This window comes from Vulpes vulpes, chromosome 7 (assembly GCF_048418805.1).
Source record: "Vulpes vulpes isolate BD-2025 chromosome 7, VulVul3, whole genome shotgun sequence".
NCBI classification, from domain to species: Eukaryota; Metazoa; Chordata; class Mammalia; order Carnivora; family Canidae; genus Vulpes; species Vulpes vulpes.
Window position 1 is genome coordinate 59,239,167 of NC_132786.1, and position 23,327 is coordinate 59,262,493.

General features: G+C 42.8%; 1 protein-coding gene across 1 annotated transcript; it reads left to right on the plus strand.

The window, feature by feature from the left end:
* Positions 1 to 10,053: 10,053 nt before the first annotated feature.
* On the plus strand, positions 10,054 to 14,371 carry LOC140599508 (beta-defensin 107A-like). The gene is made up of 2 exons (XM_072762654.1): positions 10,054 to 10,157; positions 13,539 to 14,371. The coding sequence occupies exons 1-2, from the start codon at positions 10,088 to 10,090 to the stop codon at positions 13,679 to 13,681; spliced, it is 213 nt and encodes a 70-aa protein (XP_072618755.1). The 5' UTR covers positions 10,054 to 10,087; the 3' UTR covers positions 13,682 to 14,371.
* Positions 14,372 to 23,327: the final 8,956 nt, after the last annotated feature.

Here is a 23,327-nt window from a genome sequence, read left to right on the forward strand (position 1 = left end):
CTTCACAAATGACATGATACTCTACATAGAAAACCCAAAAGCCTCCACCCCAAGATTGCTAGAACTCATACAGCAATTTGGTAGCGTGGCAGGATACAAAATCAATGCCCGGAAACCAGTAGCATTTCTATACACTAACAATGAGACTGAAGAAAGAGAAAGTAAGGAGTCAATCCCATTTACAATTGCACCCAAAAGCATAAGATACCTAGGAATAAACCTAACCAAAGAGGTAAAGGATCTATACCCTAAAAACTATAGAACACTTCTGAAAGAAATGGAGCAAGACACAAAGAGATGGAAAAATATTCCATGCTCATGGACTGGCAGAATTAATATTGTGAAAATGTCAATGTTACCCAGGGCAATTTACACGTTTAATGCAATCCCTATCAAAATACCATGGACTTTCTTCAGAGAGTTAGAAGAAATTATTTTAAGATTTGTGTGGAATCAGAAAAGACCCCGAATAGCCAGGGGAATTTTAAAAAAGAAAACCATATCCGGGGACATCACAATGCCAGATTTCAGGTTGTACTACAAAGCTGTGGTCATCAAGACAGTGCGGTCGTGGCACAAAAACAGACACATAGATCAATGGAACAGAATAGAGAACCCGGAAGTGGACCCTGAACTTTATGGTGAACTAATATTCAATAAAGGAGGAAAGACTATTCATTGGAAGAAAGACAGTCTCTTCAATAAATGGTGCTGGGAAAATTGGACATCCACATGCAGAAGAATGAAACTAGACCACTCTTTTCACGTTTTCACTCTTTAAACTCTTTTGAGTTTATGCAAAGATAAACTCAAAATGGATTAAAGATCTAAATGTGAGACAAGATTCCATCATAATCCTAGAGGAGAACACAGGCAATACCCTTTTTGAACTTGGCCACAGTAACTTCTTGCAAGATACATCCACAAAGGCAAAAGAAACAAAAGCAAAAATGAACTATTGGGACTTCATCAAGATAAGAAGCTTTTGCACAGCAAAGGATACAGTCAACAAAACTACAAGACAACCTACAGAATGGGAGAAGATATTTGCAAATGACGTATCAGATAAAGGGCTAGTATCCAAGATCTATAAAGAACTTCTTAAACTCAACACCAAAGAAACAAACAATCCAATCATGAAATGGGCAAAAGACATGAAGAGAAATCTCACAGAGGAAGACATAGACATGGCCAACAAGCACATGAGAAAATGCTCTGCATCACTTGCCATCAGGGTAATACAAATCAAAACCACAATGAAAAAAAAAAACCACATTGAGATCTCATGTCACCCCAATGAGATTAGGGAAAATTAACAAGGCAGGAAACCACAAATGTTGGAGAGGATGCAGAGAAAAGGGAACCCTCTTACACTGTTGGTGGGAATGTGAACTGGTGCAGCCACCCTGGAAAACTGTGTGGAGGTTCCTCAAAGAGTTAAAAATAGACCTGCCCTATGATGCAGCTATTGCACTGTTGGGGATTTACCCCAGGATACAGATGCAATGAAACGCCAGGACACCTGCACCCCGGTGTTTATAGCAGCAATGTCCACAATAGCCAAACTGTGGAAGGAGCCTCGGTGTCCATCGAAAGATAATGGATAAAGATGTGGTTTATGTATACAATGGAATATTCCTCAGCCAGTAGAAATGACGAATACCCACCATTTGCTTCAGAGTGGATGGAACTGGAGGATATTTTTTTAATTTATTTTTTTAATTTTTATTTATTTACGAGAGTTACAGAGAGAGAGAAAGAGGCAGAGACACAGGCAGAGGGAGAAGCAGACTCCATGCACCGGGAGCCCAACGTGGGATTCGATCCCGGGCCTCCAAGATCGTGCCCTGAGCCAAAGGCAGGCGCTAAACCGCTGCGCCACCCAGGGTTCCCCGGAACTGGAGGGTATTATGCTGAGTGAAGTGAGTCAATCGGAAAAGGACAAACATTATATGTTCTCATTCATTTGGGGAATATAAATAATAGTGAAGGGAATATAAGGGAAGGGTGAAGAAATGTGTGGGAAATATCAGACACAACAGTATGAATGTACTTGATACCAATGAACTCTACACCCCCAAATCGTTAAGATTGTTAATTTCATGATACATAATCTTATGAAAATAATGAAAAGAATCACAGGCTGAAATGCTGAAATGTTCTTTGGGTCCTCTGCCTGTGACATAATTCTTTTTTTCTTTTTTTCTTTTTTTTTTTTTTTTTTTTAGCATCAGCAATAGGGTTTTCTTTTTTGTTGTTTTTAAAATTTTTTTGTATATTTTTTATTGACATAACTCACTGAATTGACTGTCACCATGCAAAATGACCCTCACATTGTTACACCACCTGCTCTGCTTGGCTAATATGCTTGTATCCTTTCTCTGCCTCTGGCAGTGATGTCAACATGAGTATCTTCCTTTACTTAATAAGAGGTTTGTTACTTTGAGGGACGGTCTACAGGCGGTGTTTTTAACGGTGGGCTTGCTTGTATTTTCAACATGAATAGGTTTTCCTGGTTGCAAAACCCAACATAGCACCCTCATGCTCCTATCTGCAGTGCAAGACACTGTCTCTTTTTTGTGCCATTCTATTAAGTAGTTTTACTCTGGTTAACGCTGGTAGGCCTGAGCCTCTGGGAAATATTATGAGTCACCTCTGGTTCCAGCAACCATTTGTGACTGCCTGCAAGACCCAGGGAAGGCATCCATGGCCCACCAGGCTCAATAAAATTGTTCTAAGACCCCCCTAAGGACCCAGGAGTAGATGCAGCAAGCACAGGAGGCCAGAGAGGAGGTTCTCACCCTCTGGAGCCTTTGCGGTATTTCTGGATATGCTCCAGAACCAGAGAACTGCTGCTCCCGCCTTCTCGTGTAGCCCCATACCTGACTGGAAGCACCATCCCCAGCAAGGAGGAACCAATTCAGGTGCCAAATAACAGCCCCAGGCTCCAAACTACAATCTCTTAAATCCTGACCTGAGGCATCCCCACATGCCTGCACATGCCTCACCTCATCAATACCTGAGTCTCAGGATCACCACAACCGAAAACACCCCTGACTCAATCCCAGTGGCACTCAGAGGGGGTGTCAGGAAGGAGGGCAGGTCCTCAGACCTAGACCAGGTAGGAGCCACCCTTGTTGTCTGAGAAACCACGAAGGCCTGGTGTATCCTGCCACCCCCATTCTCACCCTGGGTAATCCAGAAGACTTTTCAACTTGAACTTGGAGATCCCAGGTTGCCTTGGCCCCTCCATCCGAACACCCCTATGACCAGTCCCTCTTTCATTATGATTCCTTTAATAAGGGGCACACATGTGAAGGAAAACATTCTAAAAAAAATGGGGGGGGGGAGACGCTACATACATAGTCAAGGGAGAGCCACCCCCCAAAATGAGGCAAGAGTTTCCATTAATTTGCACGGAGGCTGTAGGGAGAATGGAGGTTTGGGATGCCGGATGTAGGACTTCGATTTGGGTTTCTTTGGGAGAAGGGATCCCCGTGGCTCCTAGTCCTCTAAGAGGATGGCGAGGTTGACAGCGATCCCCTGGAGTCAGGTTCCTGATCCTGTTCAGCCCTAGTGCTGATTGACCGCCCAGGATGAGCGTGGATCAGCGATGAACCAGGGGGTTGCGAGTGTCTGCGAGGGGAGGACAGTTTCTTTTTTTATGGGGGAATATGATGAACCAAAACTCTGAGCGCACTCACTGCCGCAGGGGAGGCTGTTTGGCCTCCGGGCTGACAGGTGCAGGAGCGCGGGCCCTCACCTGAGCCTGCACACGGGGGAGTGTCCCGCCACCCGCTCATCACTACGGGGCACAGGCCTGCATGTCGGTAGGGAACCGTCCTCATCCCTGTTAGGGCAGGAGTTCCTACGAGGCCTCCATCTGTGACGCGCTACACATGGCCCCTTGTCGCCGCCTCCTCCCTGGGCTCTCGCCTCCCAGTCCCCCTGCAAGGACACCTGCCAGCATCTCAACCAGGACCCCGCGACTTGGAGCCTGTTCCTGCCAAGTTGCCCACCTACACCATGGCACGCTTATCTCAGGGAGGGGTGAATGGTATGCTAGGCCCTGAGACACCCCAACCCCAGATCTAGGTACATCTGCACTGAGTCCAAGCGAACAGTCGGTAGCCACTTTATAATCATTTCAGTGAGACCTTTTAAATATCCTATAAAGTCCATACTTTATTACATCCCCATTTAAAGATTTAGAAACAAGTTCAACAAACTACACAACCGAGGTCACATACTTGCTAAACCAATCTGACTTTAGTCTACGTGGTTCAGTGCCCCCATCTTGCCTTCCCAAAATGAAGAGCAGAGCCTTGAATAAGCAGAGGCAATAGGACAGGACTCATTTGAGGGTACCGGGATATAAATGTTAATTTTGATACCCAGATTCTTGGAGAACGAAAAGGATGTGGTAATTATGCCTTCGTGCTGCCAGGTGACATTGGTACAGGCTCAGGGATTCAGAGCTCCTTTGGTGAAATGACTGCCACCCCTTTCCCTTTGCTCCTGGGGACATTCACAGGTAGCACAAAGGAAAGCCAGAGATGGAACAGTGCCTGCTTCTGGGCTCTTCTTACAGGGCAATCCCCGTGTCCCAAGCATGTCCCAATCATCATCACTCGAACTGGACACAAACCCTGAGGCTGGCAGAAGGAACTGTGTTGTCTCTCAGTAACCATAGTTGCTCCTTATTCTTTGGAGGAGAAAACTGAATTGTGAGAGAGAGAAGGGGAGTAGCAGGCTCCTACTTGCTGGGCCAGGAGGATCAGTGGGAGGCTCCTGCTTTTCCAGCTCCTGCCTCCTGTTCCTTGCACTCCCCCAGCCAGAACTCTCCGAAGGTAAGGCTTTATGGGGACCATCACATCGGGCCTTGATCCTGGGAAATGGAGCATATAAATGTGCTTTCTTCATTGATTCACTTCACTGACCAAGAACGTTCCCCATTTCTCACAAATATAAGGGAGTCTTCTGTCCTCCCAGAGGCCCCAAACCTCTGCTCTGAAGAGGCTTCCCTCAGAGGTGACCCTGAGCAGAACGATGTCTTCTTTGGTCTTTGCCTTTCTCTTCATTTTGGCTCAATTTCTACCAGGTAATCGCAAATGGATGGAATGGTGAAGAGGCAGGTGATAAAGCCGCTGGCTCTTCTGTGGACCATCCTAAGACTGATAGGAATGGTCGGCTCCCCATTGAGCTTCTCATGGGATTTTCTTGAATCTGTGGTGGCATTTTCTAAGCAAACTGCTATTCCCTCCCCCTCCCCTGTTTTGTAAACCTCCCCCCTGGTTCCTGGGAGTGCTGGCCTTCAGAAATAGAATAGAGAAGCAGCCTGTGCTCTGCTGTCCTTCCACAGCAGATTGGTGGAGCTGGGAATACTGTTTTACACAGCGTTATTTCCTGCACTAATTTTAAAATCCAAAATGTGATGATTTGAATTTAGGGTGCCAAGCAGGACTTGAATATTCCCAGCCATTTCCAGGAGTTTAGTTGAATCCCTCACATATAATTTCTACTTTTAGGACCTGTAGCCGGTCAGCTTCCTCTGACTTCTGGAGACAAGGAGTGATGGCAATGACAGTGAGAATAGAGTTGTCTGAAATCCCAGATTTCTGCCTCCGCCTTCTCTTCCTCTGGTAGCCAGCATTATACCTGCTTTGCCATTTCATAGAGAAATCTCTTTGTTACTGGAATGGAATTTTGGCCATAGAGATTTGGACCTGGTGGCTGGTCTCATTAGCTCAGGGTGCTAACTAAAGCAGGTTTAGAGGATCAAGCTTGTACCAGCCAATAAGCAATGTTTGGGGAACATGCTCATCCATCTCTTACCGGATCTGCTCCCAAACCCAGTAAAATGCATCCCAATCTCTGCTATTGGTCTAGGAAGGATCAAATAAAGGAGATCTCATTACCATTATGGAAGATCTCTCCAAGATGAAGAGCCCCCAATCCCTCTCTGTGCTCTCATCTTCTACAGGAAGAACATTAACAACAGAAATAACTAATGGGCTACATAGTGTTTGGTGAAATAGTCTTACCTAAATTACTCCATGTGACCACTAGAATAGTTTACAGTGTAGACAAGCATTTCTAGAATGTCTATATGACAAATAAGAAAGCAGAGATCGAGCAGTTACTGAGGACACACTACCACTGCCAGGCCCAAACCAGAACTAAACCTAACTTCACCTCTACTTTCAAGGATCTTTTACAACCAAAAGGTCGCCCTTCCACCTTCATCTTATAACATTTGCAGAACTATCAGGTTCAGGGAGCCTGCTTCTCCCTCTGCCTGTTTCTCTGCCTCTCTCTCTTTCTGTCTCTCATGATTGAATACAAAAAAATTAAAAAAAAAAAAGACCACTGGGCTGAAACCATCCTAAAGTGAATATTCCCAAATAATGTGACCTCCTAAATCAAAGGGGCTCAGTAGTAAGTCATTTTTGGATACATTGCTGGGGTGGAGGAAAATTCATATGATCAACCAGAAAGAACATCAACCATTCACGAAACTGTGCAATGCCATGAACCAACAGGAGCCTTGCAAGAACACATTAATGTGCTCCCCCAAAGAGATCTACCTTGGAAGACTGCTGGACTCATTTATTTCACTGTGTCACAAAGTACCACAAAAGTTAGCTGCTTAAAACAGCACGCCCTCTCTCAGAGTGCTGTGGGTCCAAAGTCCAGGCATGGTGTATCTGGACCCCTGCTCAGGGTTTCAGGAGACTGACAGCATTGGGTCAGCTGGGACTTTGATGTAATCTGAGGCAACAGATCCCCTTGCATCCCCCTGGGGCTGTCAGGAAAAATTGTGTCACTTGTGGTTGTTGGCCTGCAGTGGGTTGCTGTCTTCTTGCAGGATGTTGGCCGGGCATTGTGCTGAGCACACAGAAGCTGCCTGGCATTCCATGACCTGTGGCTCTTTCCATAAAATGGCAGCTTTCTCCTTCAGGGCCACCCAGAGTGTCTCTTGTACTTTAAAACTCCTACTTCTATCTGACAGCACAAAAGAAAGGGGAGAAAACCCAGCTAAACAGAATAATGCTTTTGTTCACCATTGGAATCTAGTTGTTTAAAATTAATTGCAAATTCATTTACAACATAAACATACATAGGGCCATAATTAATTAAACAAGGGAAATATCACTAGAGAACAGAAAATAGAAAGAAATGTTGATACTGAAAGTTTTAATACCTGAAAAAGATTCACTGAATAGATTCGAGAGCATAGAAAATATGACAGGATCAAGAGTCACTGATATTTGACAAGGAAATTCAAATGGTACCTCAGGAAATATCTCTTTAACACAAAAGAAGTCAGTAATGCAGGAAAGGGGGGTGGAGGAGAAATTTGGAAAACAAAGAGCGGGGACACCAGGTGGCTTAGCTGGTTAAGCTTCTGACTCTTGATTTTGGCTCAGGTCATGATCTCAGGATTGTGAATCTGAGCCCAACACAGAGCTTTATTGGAATTCTCTCTCTCCCACTGTCCCTCCCCACCCTCCACTTTAGCTCTCCCTCTCTCTCCTGCCCAGCCATAGATAAATAAATGCATAATAATAAAAAAGAAAACTACAATAGCAAATGGCAGATGTAAATCCTACCTCATCAATTATGGTATTAAATGCAAATGAATTAAATACATAGTCTTTTTGCTATATTTTCTGTATGTATCACATCCACATACAGTATAAACTCACAAGGCAATACAGATTTTGCTTTAAGAAGTCACATAAATTTCAAATAAATTAAAAGACAATGTATTTTTTAAGTACTTACACTGATATTATTTCTGATGTTTTTCATTTTCCTGAAAACCACATTTCCTTGTGGTATTTCCCTTCAGACTGAAGAATTTCCTTTTATAGTAACTGTAGGGAATCTCTCCTAGAGAAAAACTCAATTTTCTTTGCCCTGAATACATGTTTATTTTATCCTCCCTTTTTAAGGGAATCTTTCCTGCAGATGGAGTTTGGGGCTGTGGCAGTGTTGTGCTTGTTTTCCTTCAGCTGCTGCAAGGTGTGTGCACAGTCACCTGACCTCTTTCAATTCTGAGGAGAAGCCAATTGCTATTTCCCTGAACTGGATGTGTTTTTTTTTTCCTTTGGGCACTTTCACAATTTTCTCCCTTTTCTGGACTTTAGAAGTTTGACTGTGATGTGCCTGAGCATAGTATTTATATTCTTTGTGATTCAAGTAGCTTCCTGGTTTTGTCAGCTTGTGCCTTCACCAAATTTACGAGTTTTCAGACATTATTTCCTTGAACTACTTTTTAATGCATTCGGTTTCTCTCCTCATTCTCAGACTCCAATGACCTGTGTGCTCTAGCTTTTGATAATTATCCCTCAGACCCTCAAAGGTCTATTTTTCTCAATCTTTTTTCTCTCTGATCTAGAAGTTGCATAATTTTTATTGATTCAGTGACTCTTGATCCTGTCATATTTTCTATGCTATCAAATTTATTCAGTTAATCTTTTTCAGGTATTATATCTTTTAGTACCAACATTTCTTTTTATTTTCTGTTCTCTAATGACATTTCCCATGTTTAATACTCATTGCAAGTGCATTTTCTTTACTTTTGGAGCATGTTAAAATGAATATATTAAAGACATTTGTCTGATTATTTCAACATCATTGAAGTCCTGGACACTGTGAATGTTGTGCTGAAGAGGATATGAATATGCTACATCCTCTGAAGAAGGCTGAATTTTTTGTTTGAACAGGAAAGTAATTCTATTAAACTCAATTGACAAGTATTGCCTAGTCTGTAATGAGCAGCAGCTCAAATCTCAGAGGTATTTGTGTGTTTATCTTGTTTTGTTTTACCTTAATCAGATGCATGCACGGTTCTCCCCAGAAGTCATGGGGAGAGTTCATAGAAAGAACCTAAGCTCCCTTCTCTGAGACTTCATGTCCAGCAACCATGGTCTTCCTTGACTCTGCCTTTATAAGTTCAGAAAGAGGATAGATATTTTTGTTTGTTTTGAGTTAGCCTCTCCATGCCACATTGCAATCAGAAAGAATGTACTCTTTGCTGTTTAATTTTTCCAAGTTCTAACTTTTTTTTCCAAAAAGTTAAATACGCCTGTATTTATTTCAAATTTCATATTCTTCAGGTAATTTTTTCCCCACAGTTTCACTTGTTATTAGTGGGAGGGTCTACTTGTCAGGAGCTCACTTTTCTTTATTTAAAATGGAACTCCTCATTTGAGTTTTAATCTTTCAAATAACCCCCCCTGCTTAAAAATCCTTCAATAGTTTCCCTTTGATTTTAGGATAAAATTCAAATTTCTTAGTAAAATGTGCATAAACATCTACATAGTTCTCCAACCCATATTTGTTGAATGAAAGCTATTCCCATAACATATGAGGTATGATCATATTTTGTCATAATACCATTATCCTTAATAATAATATTTACAAATGTAAAAACTTTAAACGTTTGGTAAGATTTGTGAATTAACTGTTTGACTATTCAAGAGTTTCCCTAATTAGACAGCTATCAATTAAGTCTAAGAACCTGTATATTTTGAATGGCTATTGCTGCAAAGCACTTTATGAGGAATCAATGGAAAGAGAAGGATGGAAGGAGAATTGGTTTCTTTTGTTGAGCTGATAGTCAAACTGGATGGATAAAAATTCTTCACATACTATAATTTTTGAAAAGCAATTATAACAGGTACCCATTAGTAACCACCAAGTTAATCTTATAAGAGACCAAGTTGCAAGTAACATCTTAAAGAAGAAGAGGAGTGGGGGTTATAGATCTTCTGGAAGTGTAGGCACCTGAGATGGGGCTTCAGGGAATAGATGTCTAGGCAGAGACATAGAATGTAGGAATCCAGGCAGAGGGACTAGCTGTCTGCCTTACTCTCTGATAGACATCATTGAGGTAACTCCTGATCCGGCAGCCCACACGTTACTCAGTGGAGCATGAAAAATAGCTTCTTTTTAATGGACGTTTCAAACTGAAGTTGACTTCCAGCCCTTTCATAGCTGTAGAACTTGTTTTAATCAACTTCCCTTGATAAAAGAGCTGGATTCTAGCAACTATACCTCCTTTATCCTCTCTCTACTGATGTCTGGAGCCATGAGAATTTTTTTCTTAGTTTCTGCTGCTCTCATTCTCCTTGCTCACATTTTCTCAGGTAAGAGGGAAATCCTAATAGATGTAAGGGTGGCAATCTGTCTTTTGAGAAGAAAGTTCAGACTTTAGAAAAGTGCATGACTAATCCCTGTATTCTAAAAATGTCCCAGCACAAAGCAGTTACTAGAAATCTTTTCTTGAGCATAAACACAAAACTACTGAGCTGGACTATCTCCACACAGAAGGGTGTCTGGTTAATTTACCCCAAAGCTCCACCAAGGGATTCAGACTTCTCTTTACAGTTAGCTCTCTTTCCATCTTCTGTAATCGTCCACACAGCTTCAGCGTGTGCCCAAGTGATAGCTCTAAAATGAGAGAAAATTTCAGAGGCAAATTTCAATCACACGTGTTAATTTAGAGAAGTATAGCTTTTGTAGCCTAAATGAGAAAAAAAAAAAAAACTTATGATAAGAGATTCTTAGTGTCGTTTTTTGTATTTTTTTTCCTATTTTTATGTTTTATTAGTTGGTCCAAATCTCCTAATCTTAGATTAGTTAGAATTTCTTTCTAGTTCTCACACACTTATAGAAAATTATATCATTTAAACAACTAACATCTTGATTGGTTTGCTTTTACATCTTTGAGAGCTTTGAAATGCTCTCTTTTTGCTCAGTACTGCCAAGACTCTATCCCTAAGAAATTAAAAGATGTATTTATTTTAGAGAGAGAGAGAGAGAGGTGGAAGAGGGGTAGAGGGAGAGAGAGAATCTCAAGCAGTCTCCCCAGTGAACGCAGAGCCTGATGTGGCGCTTGATCCTATGACCTGAGATCACAGCCTGGGCCAAAATTAAGAGTCTGATGCCCAGCTGAGACACTCAGGTGCCATCGCCCCCCACCAAGAAACTTTTATATCCATCCCTTCTCAACTATACTTCTGTTATTAAGTCATTACTAGTGGGGGTTCCTCATGTATTATGAAGTATTTTACTACTTCATGATTTCCTGGTTTTTGCACTTACTTATTACACAATCAGGCCTCAATAGGCCTACCAAACCAATACATATAAAACTTAATAAGCAATTGTTTGGGCATTATAGAAAAAGTAGGTAAAGTGGAGGTAAAAAAATGTAATTAGAGTAAGATCTTCATGCTTAATTTACTTGAAGTTTATTATTTTATTATTTCTGTGTTGGTAAAAAATAGGTTCCCCAGAATAGTAAATAGGTATTTGATAAATTTCAAATATACAAATAAGTGAATGGGTGAGATGGGAAGATTCATTAAAACTATAACACAAAACAGTTCTCATAAGTGCCATAAATGAGGCAGACTATAAAAAAAAGCGATGGAAGTAGAACCGTGGTTCTAACCGTGGGATCAGAAGGGCCATCTTGGGAAATGTTCTTCACCTTGAACTTTTGAAAACAGGTATAAAAACATGCCCTTACATTTCAAAGTCTCATTTATCAGGTCAGTTACTTGGTTTCTGCTCCAGTCTTCTCTTGAAGGTCAGACAATGGATCCAGGTAGAGAAACACATTTTAAGCCATCTTCTCCATTCCCATTCAAAAGTCTCTGACTCATTAAGGGCTTCTTGTTCCCAAATTCAGCTCAGGTACATTTGAATCCTAACAACAAGCCTAGTGTGGGCTCAAATTAGGAGCGCCACAATCACAACAACCACACAGAATCACAGAGCTGGAAGTGAGTTCAATGATCAGTAGAAGAGGTAATGAACACAGATATTTTTACACCAAAACACCTGAAGTTGGATCTCAGGTCTAATCCTTCTAAGTTGTGTGAACCATTGTGCTTCAGTCTCCTTTCTAGAAGGGGTTATAATAATAATAATAATAATAATAATAATAGGATTGTTTGAAAGATTAAGATACATGTTATGTTAATTAGAGGCAAACTTATTTTAACAAACACATTTAAAAAGAGAGTAAATGAAAAAATAGTTAATTTTTCTTTTAGGGAAAAATCCAAAAAACAGGTAAGTTGACTATTATGGTTAGAAAGAACACTCTTCTCCACCAAGTTACTTTGAGCCTAGGGAGGAAGGTCAACTTTGTGTCCTAAACATGTGTCTTTCATCTGGTTCTAAAGATGCTCTGACAGGAAGGGCTGAAGAGTAAGTAAAGCTCATGATCAAAAAGATTGCACAGAAGCATCTACATCATTTCATTTCTCTTTCATTGGTCCAAACTTACCCATGCAACCATACAGAGAACGGGGCCTGGGACTGATGTCTTTTGCTGAGTCTCCTATTGTTATCCAGAGATTCCATTACTCATTGTTTGAAGTGAGAAATAACTGCTTGGGGAAGGTTTAACAATCCCTCTGTTTCTATAATCTGCTTAAACAAAGCCAGGCACATCCTCTGTGCCCCGAGAAAGTACACTATTATTATTGTCTGCTTATCATTGTTCTTAAATCATCATTCTCATTCTTATTACCTGCCTCAATTAAGTATTTAAACGCCTTATGAGTATTCCATGTCATTGATTGGCTAAATGCCTGATGAATTTCCGTAGTCTATTACAATATCCAAAGTTCAACTTTGGACTATTTTAAAAATTTCCTCTTACTTTGAGAAGAAATCTAAGGCTGTGCAATTCCTTTCTGTTGGTCTGAGTCCTAACTGGGGCGTGAACAGGTTCAGTGTTTCTTCAGCATGGCATTATCTCAGGTACGACAGCAATATGTGTTCTTTCTCCTCCTCAAAACTGTATTTTCCCAGAACAAGTTCCCTTTGGGAGTGACTGCCAGTTCTTTGTATTACTTCTCCTGAGAACATCTATCACCAAAAACTTTTTTCAATCATTTCTCTCAAAATACCTTACTCTCTTCAGCTTAATCTTTGTTTAGAAGTAAAACTCGTTGTCCATATCACTCTGAATTCCAGAATTAAACCCACTTTTCATTGACATTTCTTACAGAATGGATCAGCCTCAGGTTTCTTTTATCTTTGCACCTAAAATCTTGAAACTCCACAGCCACATGGCTGTGGTCTATCGTTGCATGTGGTCTCTCGTTGACCGGCCTACAGTATAAACAGCACCATCTTTCCCTTTTGTTATATGTCTGAGACTATTAATATGGAGACATGAAAACAATCACACATTGGGAAGGAATGTTATTGAAATTAGAAAGTAGACTGCCTCCATCCCAGGAAGACATGCTCTGCTTCTAGATATCCTAGAAATGACTATGGCAGAGGGAATTGAATACCTAGTAGGGACACTGTGTAAGTTGTGCGGGGAATCTGAGCTCCCATACAGCTGCTCAGGTGACATGTGCTTTTTCTGATCGCTAGGTGTGTACTCTGTGTCTGCAGGACACTCAGTAAGAGGGAATTGTGATTTTGGCCCCAGTGATGTTATGTTGTTTTCTGGTCACCAATTACTGGATAACTGAGGCCTTGCTTTCTTCCCTCAGCTCATGGAGCTATACGCAGAAGGATGCAGTGCCAGAAGATGGATGGTCGCTGTGAAGTTGAGTGCCTTTCCTTTGAAGATAAGGTTGGGGGCTGTAGAGCTGAACTGACACCACTTTGCTGCAAAAAAAGGAAGAATAATTAAAAGCCAAGCAGGATCTACAGAAAGTGAGAAGCAAAGATCCTCTGGCTGTGAGCTCCATGTGGCAAACATCCCTGGATTTTTTCTCTTGACCTCCAACATGGGCATTCTATGAATGAAGCTGTCAATCCAGCTTCTGACACTGCAGAGAAATACCCTCTGTAGGCCTGAGGGGCCTGGGGGAAGGCACTGTGTTATGTTGGCCTTTGGAATCCCCACTTGCTGGCAGAGGCCCATTAATTATTTTATGGATTGATAAAGTGAGTGAGCAGATTAACAGATGAAACAGGTAGAATGGAAAGTTGGGACCATGGTTGAAATGTTCTAAAACCCTGGCTTCAGACAGAGGTGTGACCCTGGGTCTTTGTCGTTCAGACTCTGGTGTCTGTAATATGAGACGACTCAACCACATAGTAAATGGCCCACCTGATGGACACAAATTGTGGCCGCCATAGTGGTACTGCTGGCTCATGCTTCTCCAGCTCCTTCACAGATCGCTGTTAGCATGGCTTCCCCTCCCTCCTCAATTAGGGACATCAAGTGCCATAATGAAAAGGGCCTGTGTCAAAGGTTAAACTGGCCAAAGATTGTGTAGCATCTTCATGCTGGCCACTTGTAGTGAGAATGTAGCAGTCATGGCCTCTTCAAGAGCAGGGTTCCTAGAGATAGTCTAATTCAACACTTTCATTACAGTGGAGGAGATAGAGACCCAAGCAGATGCCACTGTTGCTGGCTTAGTCATAGCAACACTTCAGGCTTTTGGTCTTATGTTCTTAGCATGTCCACAAAACGGGGCCCTGACTGAGAGCAGAAGCCTGAGCACGGAATACTTTTTAGCAGCTCCAGTGAGCAGCTGGGTGGAATAAGAAGTGGAAACAGCTGCAGAAGAATTGGACTCTTTCCAAGATCCCTCCTGTGACCTTGTGATCCTTGCTTGTCCGGGATGATAGTAACGGCATACAGGTTTGCTTTTGCCCTGATTTGCCAAAATTCAGACTCCCAGGTTTCAGGGCTAGCAAGATATATGTCATAGGCCACTGTCATCCTAGACTGACAGCACACTGCTCCAGAACAGAAGAAACACAGCCCCTTGGCTCTGCTCTGGAGAATTTCCTTACCTATTTGATTAGCCTGCTTTCTGCAGAGATGTAAATAAGGGAGAGCAGAATAAAACACAACTTCCAAGGATGAGCCAATTTGTGAAGGCTGGAAAATAAGAAATAAAAACATGTTTTTAAAAAATGTTATGTCGCAGCTACATATCTTCATGGCTAATGGGCTGATTTTTTTATTCTGAAACCTACGCAAGAGCCGAGTGGGGGGAAAAAGCTCTCTTTTTGCAGGTATCGCAGGTCCTGGGGTCTTCCCAGAAGTTGTTTACCCAGGCCTCAGATAAAACTAACTGCCTTTGAGAATCTAAAGGTATTTAGGTCTCATCCCCTGTTCTTTCTGTTTTGTTTTGTTTTTTTCTCTCCCCTTTCCTTCCAAAATTAACAGTGGTGTGTATAATGTCTTCCTCTGCTTCTCGTCTCACAGAAATATCCTCTACCACCATCATGCTGCTGGGATTTCTCTTAATGAGGAGACCATGACCTCTTAGACATGTGTCGGTCACCATGCGCTTTGTAAAGACTCCAGGGGCACCCTCAGCAATCGATGGTTGGTATTTTTTGTTACCTTGGTACTTTCGTGAGCATTTCACAATGTGGTCTGTCTCCTCCTTCATTCCTCTCTTTTTGCCCTCGAGGATAGAAGTCTTCCAGCTCCTTTCTTCCTCTCCTTCCCTGTTCTCCTATGTTCTCCTTTTCCTGGGTTTGCACACACCCTGGTTTCATCCATCCTCATATTACACATGTCTCTAAGCAATTCCACGAGCTCCCGTGGTTTCAGCCTCTCCTGTTGATGTGGCATTACCTACTCACCAGCCCTTCCAGGCTCCAAGCCTCCGTTCTCTACTTCACTCCACGGCAGTGCATGGATGCCCTGCACACTGCATCCACCAGACCTGGAGGCCAGTTGCTCCCCATTAGCCCCTTTAATGCAAGACATTGGCAGTAGGCAGGAAATTAAGATGAAGGGTGAAGACTCTCCCTTCCATTTCCAGCTCTGGCCAGCAGCACCCCAACAGCAACAGATGGTTGGCTCCAGGCTCCAACTCCTTTTGGCTTTCTCAGCAGCCTTGCAAGATCCCTTGAAGGAACTAGCAGCACCCAGGGGGTGCAGCCATTAAGAGGCCCAGCTGGGCCACAACCTGTTTTGCTGTGTACCCTGGTTCTCCATGGCCCCTGTTTGGTCGTATCTTCTCCTCAAAAGTCTGAACATTGTCTGCAGGATGTCCCCACCCCACTTGTCTGGGCCCCAGTCATGGAGCGCACTTTCCTTAAAGTCTTAAGCATCATTCATGAGCTGTTCTTGACTTAGAGGTCTGAGCACCAGCTGTGCTGTGTCCCATACTCATACATCCAGCCCCAGCTGTAGGTAGCTAACACCAGGATTTCAGACCACTGCCGCTGAGAGCGTCTTTCCCATTTGCTCCTCTGGGCCCGTAGTTAATAATCTCTGTCGACGTTTGACCATCTGCTACCTGTGTAAGCAATCCTTTGCATTAATTTCATGTTCGGAATACTCAGCATGATTTCTGTTGACCTAAATGAGCTTTGTCTGATAAAATCCTACACTGTATTTCCAACTTTAACTTCATGCTAAAGTTTTACAGGGCATTGGTCTTCCCTAACTGGATCTCTGATGGGCACCCATATATAACTACTTTTTATTGCAGTTTATCCCTTCCTTTCCAAAACTGATCTTCATTTCCTATTCCAGATCTTAGTAAATATTGTTACCACTTACTGAGGCACTCAAGTTAAAAATGACTTCTTCAGGCTTATTGTCCCTTACAAATCACACAATTCCCTCACAGCATAAATGTACATATTATTCCCCAGTATGTGCTAATTGTGCCATAACTTTTCCTCCCTTCTCTCTCCTCACTAACATTGTTCTCATTTACCTAGAATTGGGGATTGGATATCGTTCTACACTTCATGCTACATATTATGGATATATGCACACACACATACACACACACACACACACACACCGTGTTTGTTGTTCAATCATAAAATCAAAATCAGGGTTTCCAGAGCCAAATTGATTCTAGTCACCTAGGGATGCCTGGGTGGCTCAATGGTTGAGCATCTGCCTTTGACTCAGATCATGATCCCGGGGTCCTGGGATCGAGTTCCACATCGGGCTCCCCATAGGAAGCCTGCTTCCCCCTCTGCCTGTGTCTCTGCCTCTCTCTCAGTGTCTATCATGAATAAATAAATAAAATGTTTTTTAGAAAGTTGATTCTAGTCACCTAGAATATTTTTGAAAAACAGAGCTCTGTTCCTGACTCTAACACTTTCATATTCGGAATTCTTAAATAAAGAATCTGAATTTTTAAAACCACATGTCCAGTCAAATCTCCTGCATAGTGATGTTTGGCAACTATAGATCACCGACCAGAGGAGCATCTGAGATTTGAAAGTGCCCAGGTTCTGTGTCCCACACTTCCAGTTAGAAGCCAGAGTGGAGCATCAGAACTCAAATCTAGAAGTTCTACTGTTAAGCCCAGTGGTATTTCACCGTCCTGCACTTTTTGAAAAGGAGATGTTTAGAGGAACTGAACAAATGGCTCACCTCCTTGCTCGGGGAACAGAAGTTCAGACTTTATAGATAGATTTACTTATTTATTTATTTATTTATTTATTTATTTATTTATAAAATGAGAGAGAGCTGGCATGCACAAGTGGGAAGGCAGGGGCAGAGGGAGAAGCAGACTCCATGCTGAGCAAAGGGGGGCTGGATCCCTGGACTCCAGGATCATGACCTGAGCCAAACGCACATGCTTAACAAGTTGAGCCACCCAGGTGCCCTTTAAGCTCAGACTTTCATTGGAAGTTACATGTCCAGCAAACTAACATAGAACATGGCAGTTTCCACAGCCTGATGGGAAGCCTGTGGGTGCTCAGAACAGAATGACTGAGTTTCACGGCAGTTAGCAGAGTCTGAAACAAGTTCTCAGACAAAATGCCCTGCCCTCGTTCAGACCAACTTCTTGTCAACCTAGTCAAAATCACTTTAACTGACCTGAAAGATTGCTGTTCCATTCTATTGCCAAAGTGTCCGTAGCTCACGTTCCCATTTGACAATTACTTCCATTCAAAACTGCCCACTTCCATGAACATCCAAACTAACAAGGACTCTCTGTCCTCCCTTGAAGGCCGTTCTGCTATCATAGGACACCCCTGAACCCAGATACCTGTAGGGAGGTATTGAAATGTCCTCATTATGCAAACAGAGATATTCTATAGTCTGGTGAGGTGCGGACTGAAATGAAGTCATTTTCCAACTGTCTGTATAGACGCCTTCACCCATGAGAACCATGATCATCACCTTTGCCAATCTATTCTTTTTTGAACCAAGTCTCCTCAGGTCACAAAACAAATTTATAAAAGACTTATTCAGTTTGAGAAGCTGAGCACTTTAGACAATCCTACACATAGGCCAAAGTCTCCACTACATACACTACCTACATCCCACTACGTCCTATGGGATAGTCAGTGTTGGAGAGAACCATAGTTCCCTGGTACCTGAATGCTCCCTTCTGATTGTGTGCATCACACCCTAGGTCTGGTGGGATGGACTTGGATGAACTGCAGTCAGGGGCTTTCCAGGTGTTTAGAACCATCTGTGCTTCATCACTGAAACAGAACAGGATATGGGTAACAGAAAATGGGGCATTTTCCTAATAGTGTTATTTGTCTCCAAACCTCCTCTGCTTATATTCTCCAAGAGTTAGTGTCTTTCAGATAATAGCATGACAGAGCCATGATACCGCTCTTGGGCCCAGGCAGAGGGAAATGATAAGGATCTACTTATAAGGAAAACTGAGTCTAAGAAAATTAGCTCCGTACAACTGATCTTTGGGGCTTAACTCTTTTTTTTATGGCTTTATTCCACCGTTGGCTCCCCCTGTTTCCTTTCAACTCTGGTCTTCTCAAATGGATTCCTCCTGAGATTCCAGCTGACTCCCAAACCGAATGTGCCCTCTACATTAAGGGTAGAAACAGGAACTAGAGGTCTTAACCATCCTCTCCAGCCATGCCTTACCATAGCCTGCATCAGACTCCCTGCTTTTGACCAAGGAAATAACTGGAAGTATAAAAGAGAACAGCCAGTATCTAAACGTCCTGGCCAAGTATATTCAAGGAGAAATAGGCGATATTATTACACTTGAGGTAGGATATTTATTCATTTGTTTTGATGAACAAAAACCTAGGGTTTGCTGAAATGTAAGAAGTAAACACAGAGGTAACAACAGCGCTTAATTACCAATGGCAGTAACTCAAAATGGGGGAAGAGTAATGATGAAGGTGGTCCTGGAGTTTTTTATTAACACACATTGCAGGCATATGGACAAATGGGGCACACTCTCTATTCTCAAGGAACCTACTAGATCTTCACTGAAACAATTCCGTATACATCACTTCTATATTTTCTCCATATATAATTTTGCTCGGCAAAGTTACTTAATTTTAAAGAACCAAGGCCAATTGTGAAAATTGCAGCAAAATATTTCCATCAAATGAGACAATGAAATATGTAAGAAACAAAGAGAATCCACAGGGGTTTCTCCAGTGAGATACCACCACACGACTATTAAAATGACTCATTGTAGGTTTTAAGCCTGCAAACCTGTAAAAAAAAAAAAAAAAAAGGAATTATTTTCTGTTGTTTTTAATTACTAAGTGTATTGTAATTCACTACAGTGACAATAGGAAACTAGTGGAAAACTCAAGAGAACACTCTCCTGGGAATCCCAGGATGAGAGCCAAGAGACATCTCCACGTGCCAGTGAGCAACATGCATAGCTGGCAACATTGGTTGTGACACCTCAGAAATCTCTGAGACAGAGTTCTACAAGATGAAGAGATTGATAGACATACCTGATCAGACTGGACTTTTTAAGAGGGTCGAACAATAGGCAGAGAGGTTGGGATTGAAACACAGAAAAAGGGGAAACAAAATCAGATATATTAAAAATGAGAAAAGAATGAGCCCTGGGGAGAATGACACGTTGAGCAGGACAGGAACTCTGTAGCGCTCTCTAAACAGCAGCACTTCCAAAGCAAGCACTGACCTCGGCTGTGCCTGAACACCCAGGGGAAAAGGACTGGGGGGAGGGGGGAGGGGTGGGGAGATGTGCTTGTCTACTCTGACAGTTGGGGTTGACAGTTGGTCCCTATTCATGGAGCTCAGGTTCCCTCCCCAAGTAGCTCTACCTTCTCTTTTTATCTCCTCCATCTCTACTGCATCCTCATTTCAGTGTGTTAACCGGGGTATGCTTGGTTTTCCCTCTGAACCCCTCCCAGAAACCCTCTCTACATTGCAATCTGCAGCCATTTAGGGGCATCCTTGATCCACCAGAACCTCCCCAAAGTTTTTAAAAAACACTTGGGAGCCCAGGGATCACTCGCCTCCGTGAAGATGATGGAGAAAGTTATCCTGAACTGAAGCATCCTCAGAATTATCTGCTTCAGCTCAGACCCTGAGAACCGATCATGTGAAAACTTGATTACAACCAGGCTTCCCATGACCTAACTGAATCTCTAATAAAACTTTATGAGGGCTCCTGTAGGTCCAGATAACTCCTGTGATGAGCGGGAAGACATAGGGATTTTGTTCTTGGATGGCCAGAGTCGTCAAATGTTTTTGAGTCTACTTGGGAACCAAGGAGCAGCTCTTGTCTTTCTTCCTGGAGAGGTTTCAGCTGACACCTGCCCAAATATCCTTAGAATTTTGTACTTCAGCTCAGCGTCAGGGAACCACCATTGGGCAATCTCAGCCAAACTGAGTCCCTGGAAATGTTTAAAGTCCTCTCCTTGTTCCAAAAAAGGGGAACTTGCCTATGAAGGCACTGGGTGGTGACTGCCCACCTACTCCAGCAACTTCAGTACTTTCTAGGTTCACTCAAAAGCAGTATGAAAGTCCTCTGCTGGCCTTTGTCACCCCTGCTGGTCTGGTTGACAGAGGCTCACCCTCCAACAGCCCAGAGCCTCTATACGCAAATATGGTTACCTGGACCTCCAGTAGTTGGATGGAAGAGGTGGAAGAGGGATCCCTGGGTGGCGCAGCGGTTTGGCGCTTGTCTTTGGCCCAGGGCGCGATCCTGGAGACCCGGGATCGAATCCCACATCAAGCTACCGGTGCATGGAGCCTGCTTCTCCCTCTGCCTGTGTCTCTGCCTCTCTCTCTCTCTCTCTGTGACTATCATAAATAAATAAAAGTTAAAAAAAATTAAAAAAAATGTTCTATTAAAAAAAAAAAAAGGAAGAGGTGGAAGAAAGGCAATGGGATGCTAAGGCTAAGAAAATGCTGGGGTTTACTGGGAGTCATAGCATGGTTCATGGACACTGGCTGTGAGTCTGGCTCCTGCCTTCTTTGCATGCACCCAGGGCTGGCCAAATACTTGAAATCTGATGGGTATCATGTGGCTGGCCAGCCCCAGACAGCCCTCCTTCCACCTCCATTCTTTGAAGCCCCCCCACTGGGATATGCACACAAGTTCCCAATATCCCCAATGACCTGGACCTAGTTGGTTTCACTTTCTATGCCACAGGCTGCCTGTTTTTGCCTTACCAAAAAATTTTCTTGCTGAGAGCATAGGGCTCAGAGCCTGAGATACCCCAGGAAGGAGGTCCTGATACCTTGTCATTTGACAAGGAATTTGAGAAATATGTACCGGAATCTCCCAACTTCTTGGGTCTGTGGTAGTAGAACTGGCAGTATTAATTGTTTTAATAGCGTTAAAGTCATTGTGATCATCCTCCTATCATTACATTGCTCTTGATTATTACTTTTACTGTTATGTCTCTTATTATGGATTGTTCATGGGTTGTTGTTATAAAACACTGACTACATTTTCTATTCAAGAGGAGTGTCCGATATGTAGAGACCATTTCTAATTGTTCCCCAGAAGATTTCACACAACGAGGCTACAGTTCTCCCACTCCACTGCTTGGTTTCCTTTCATGCGGAAACCCTCTCAGCATGTTCCACATTTCTCTCCTGAGGCATATACCCTCCATGAGGGCAGGGAAGCCAAGTGGATAATGTCCCCAGGTTGGCAGATCCTAGAAAAATGTACACATTCCGTCCACAGAGCAGCACCATACCCTGTAGACCTGGGAGACTCACACAACCCTCCTTGTCTCACTAGAGCCAGCATAAAATTGTTAATGCCATTTGGGTGCCCTGGAAGTGCTCTTGCAATCCAAAAATACTGGAAAACAAATTAGCAGGGGCCTGAGCACCCTCAAAATTTTGTAACTTAGCTCAGAGCTCAGGGCCCAGCAACGCCAAAACTGGAGTCAAAGAAGGGAATCCTAAGCCCGTCACATCCTCTGCAAGTATTCATGTCCCTCGGGGCCCCGGGAAATGCCCACGCCGCAGCCCAAGGCATGGAGAGGCAGACTTACCAGCCTGAGCAACTGCACAATGTCCAGTCCTCCTGGAAAACTAGGGAATGCTTCTGCTGGCCAGTGGCGCTCCCTGCTGGTCTGAGAACTCCGTGCAAGACTCCCTCTTGTGATTTCTGGGGATCCTGAAGGCAGGTGTATGGACTTCATCAGGTGTGGGTGGAACACAAAGCAGAAGGTCATGCAGGAGGTGCCAGCCGCAATCATGCAGGGAGCTGAAGGGTTGCTAATGGATGTCCCCATGAGGTCCATGTTAAACACTATGTGTGTGTGCGTGCATGTGCCTGTGTGAATGCAGATGTAATTCCAGGAGGAAAATGTTAGATAACAAAATTTCCACAAGTTGACTGATATTTGTTGATTTTTCTGTGGAGTTTTCCTTCATGGCTCACGTGCAGTGCACCGATTTCCATTTTACCAAAGTCTGCTCAGTTAAGATCAAGTCAACAATAATAAATCCGATATCATTGGATGACTTCAATCCAGACTTGAAATCCATATGTCAATTTAACTTCTTCGAGTTACAAAATGAAATGTCATAAAGGCCATCTTGGTTACGACTCTTTTTTGTTTCTGCGGATGCATAATCAATTACCAAAAACCTGGTGGCTTAATAATAGACACATTTATTTTCTCACCTTCTAGGGGATAGACTGAACACCAAGAGACCAGCAGGGCCCTTTGAAGCCAAGTCAGTGATCGAGGGCTGGAGAAATGCTCATGTATTGATTGGCCTCTGTTTAGCAAAGAAGAGAAATAGACTGTGGTTCCCCCTTTTCTAAGATTTATGCATTTTCAGAAACCTCTCTTCCATTACAGTTTCTACAGCGCACCACGATACCTCCTTGTCCAAGGGAACTGATCATGGTCACAAGTAAGAAATAACTGTCTCATCCATTCAAAAATGTTTCAGCAGACACTGCCCATTATGTAAGCTGAACAAGACATACTGACACATTCAGACCACAAGCTCAGCCCAGTGCATTCCTTCCTGCACATTCAAACACAAAAGCCATGATGTTTACAAACAGCACAAGCCGACAACAAACACCAACTGAAACAAGAGGACATAAAGCATATGGCTGTGGCATTTCCAGAGGGAACAGTGAAAATTAGGCAAATAC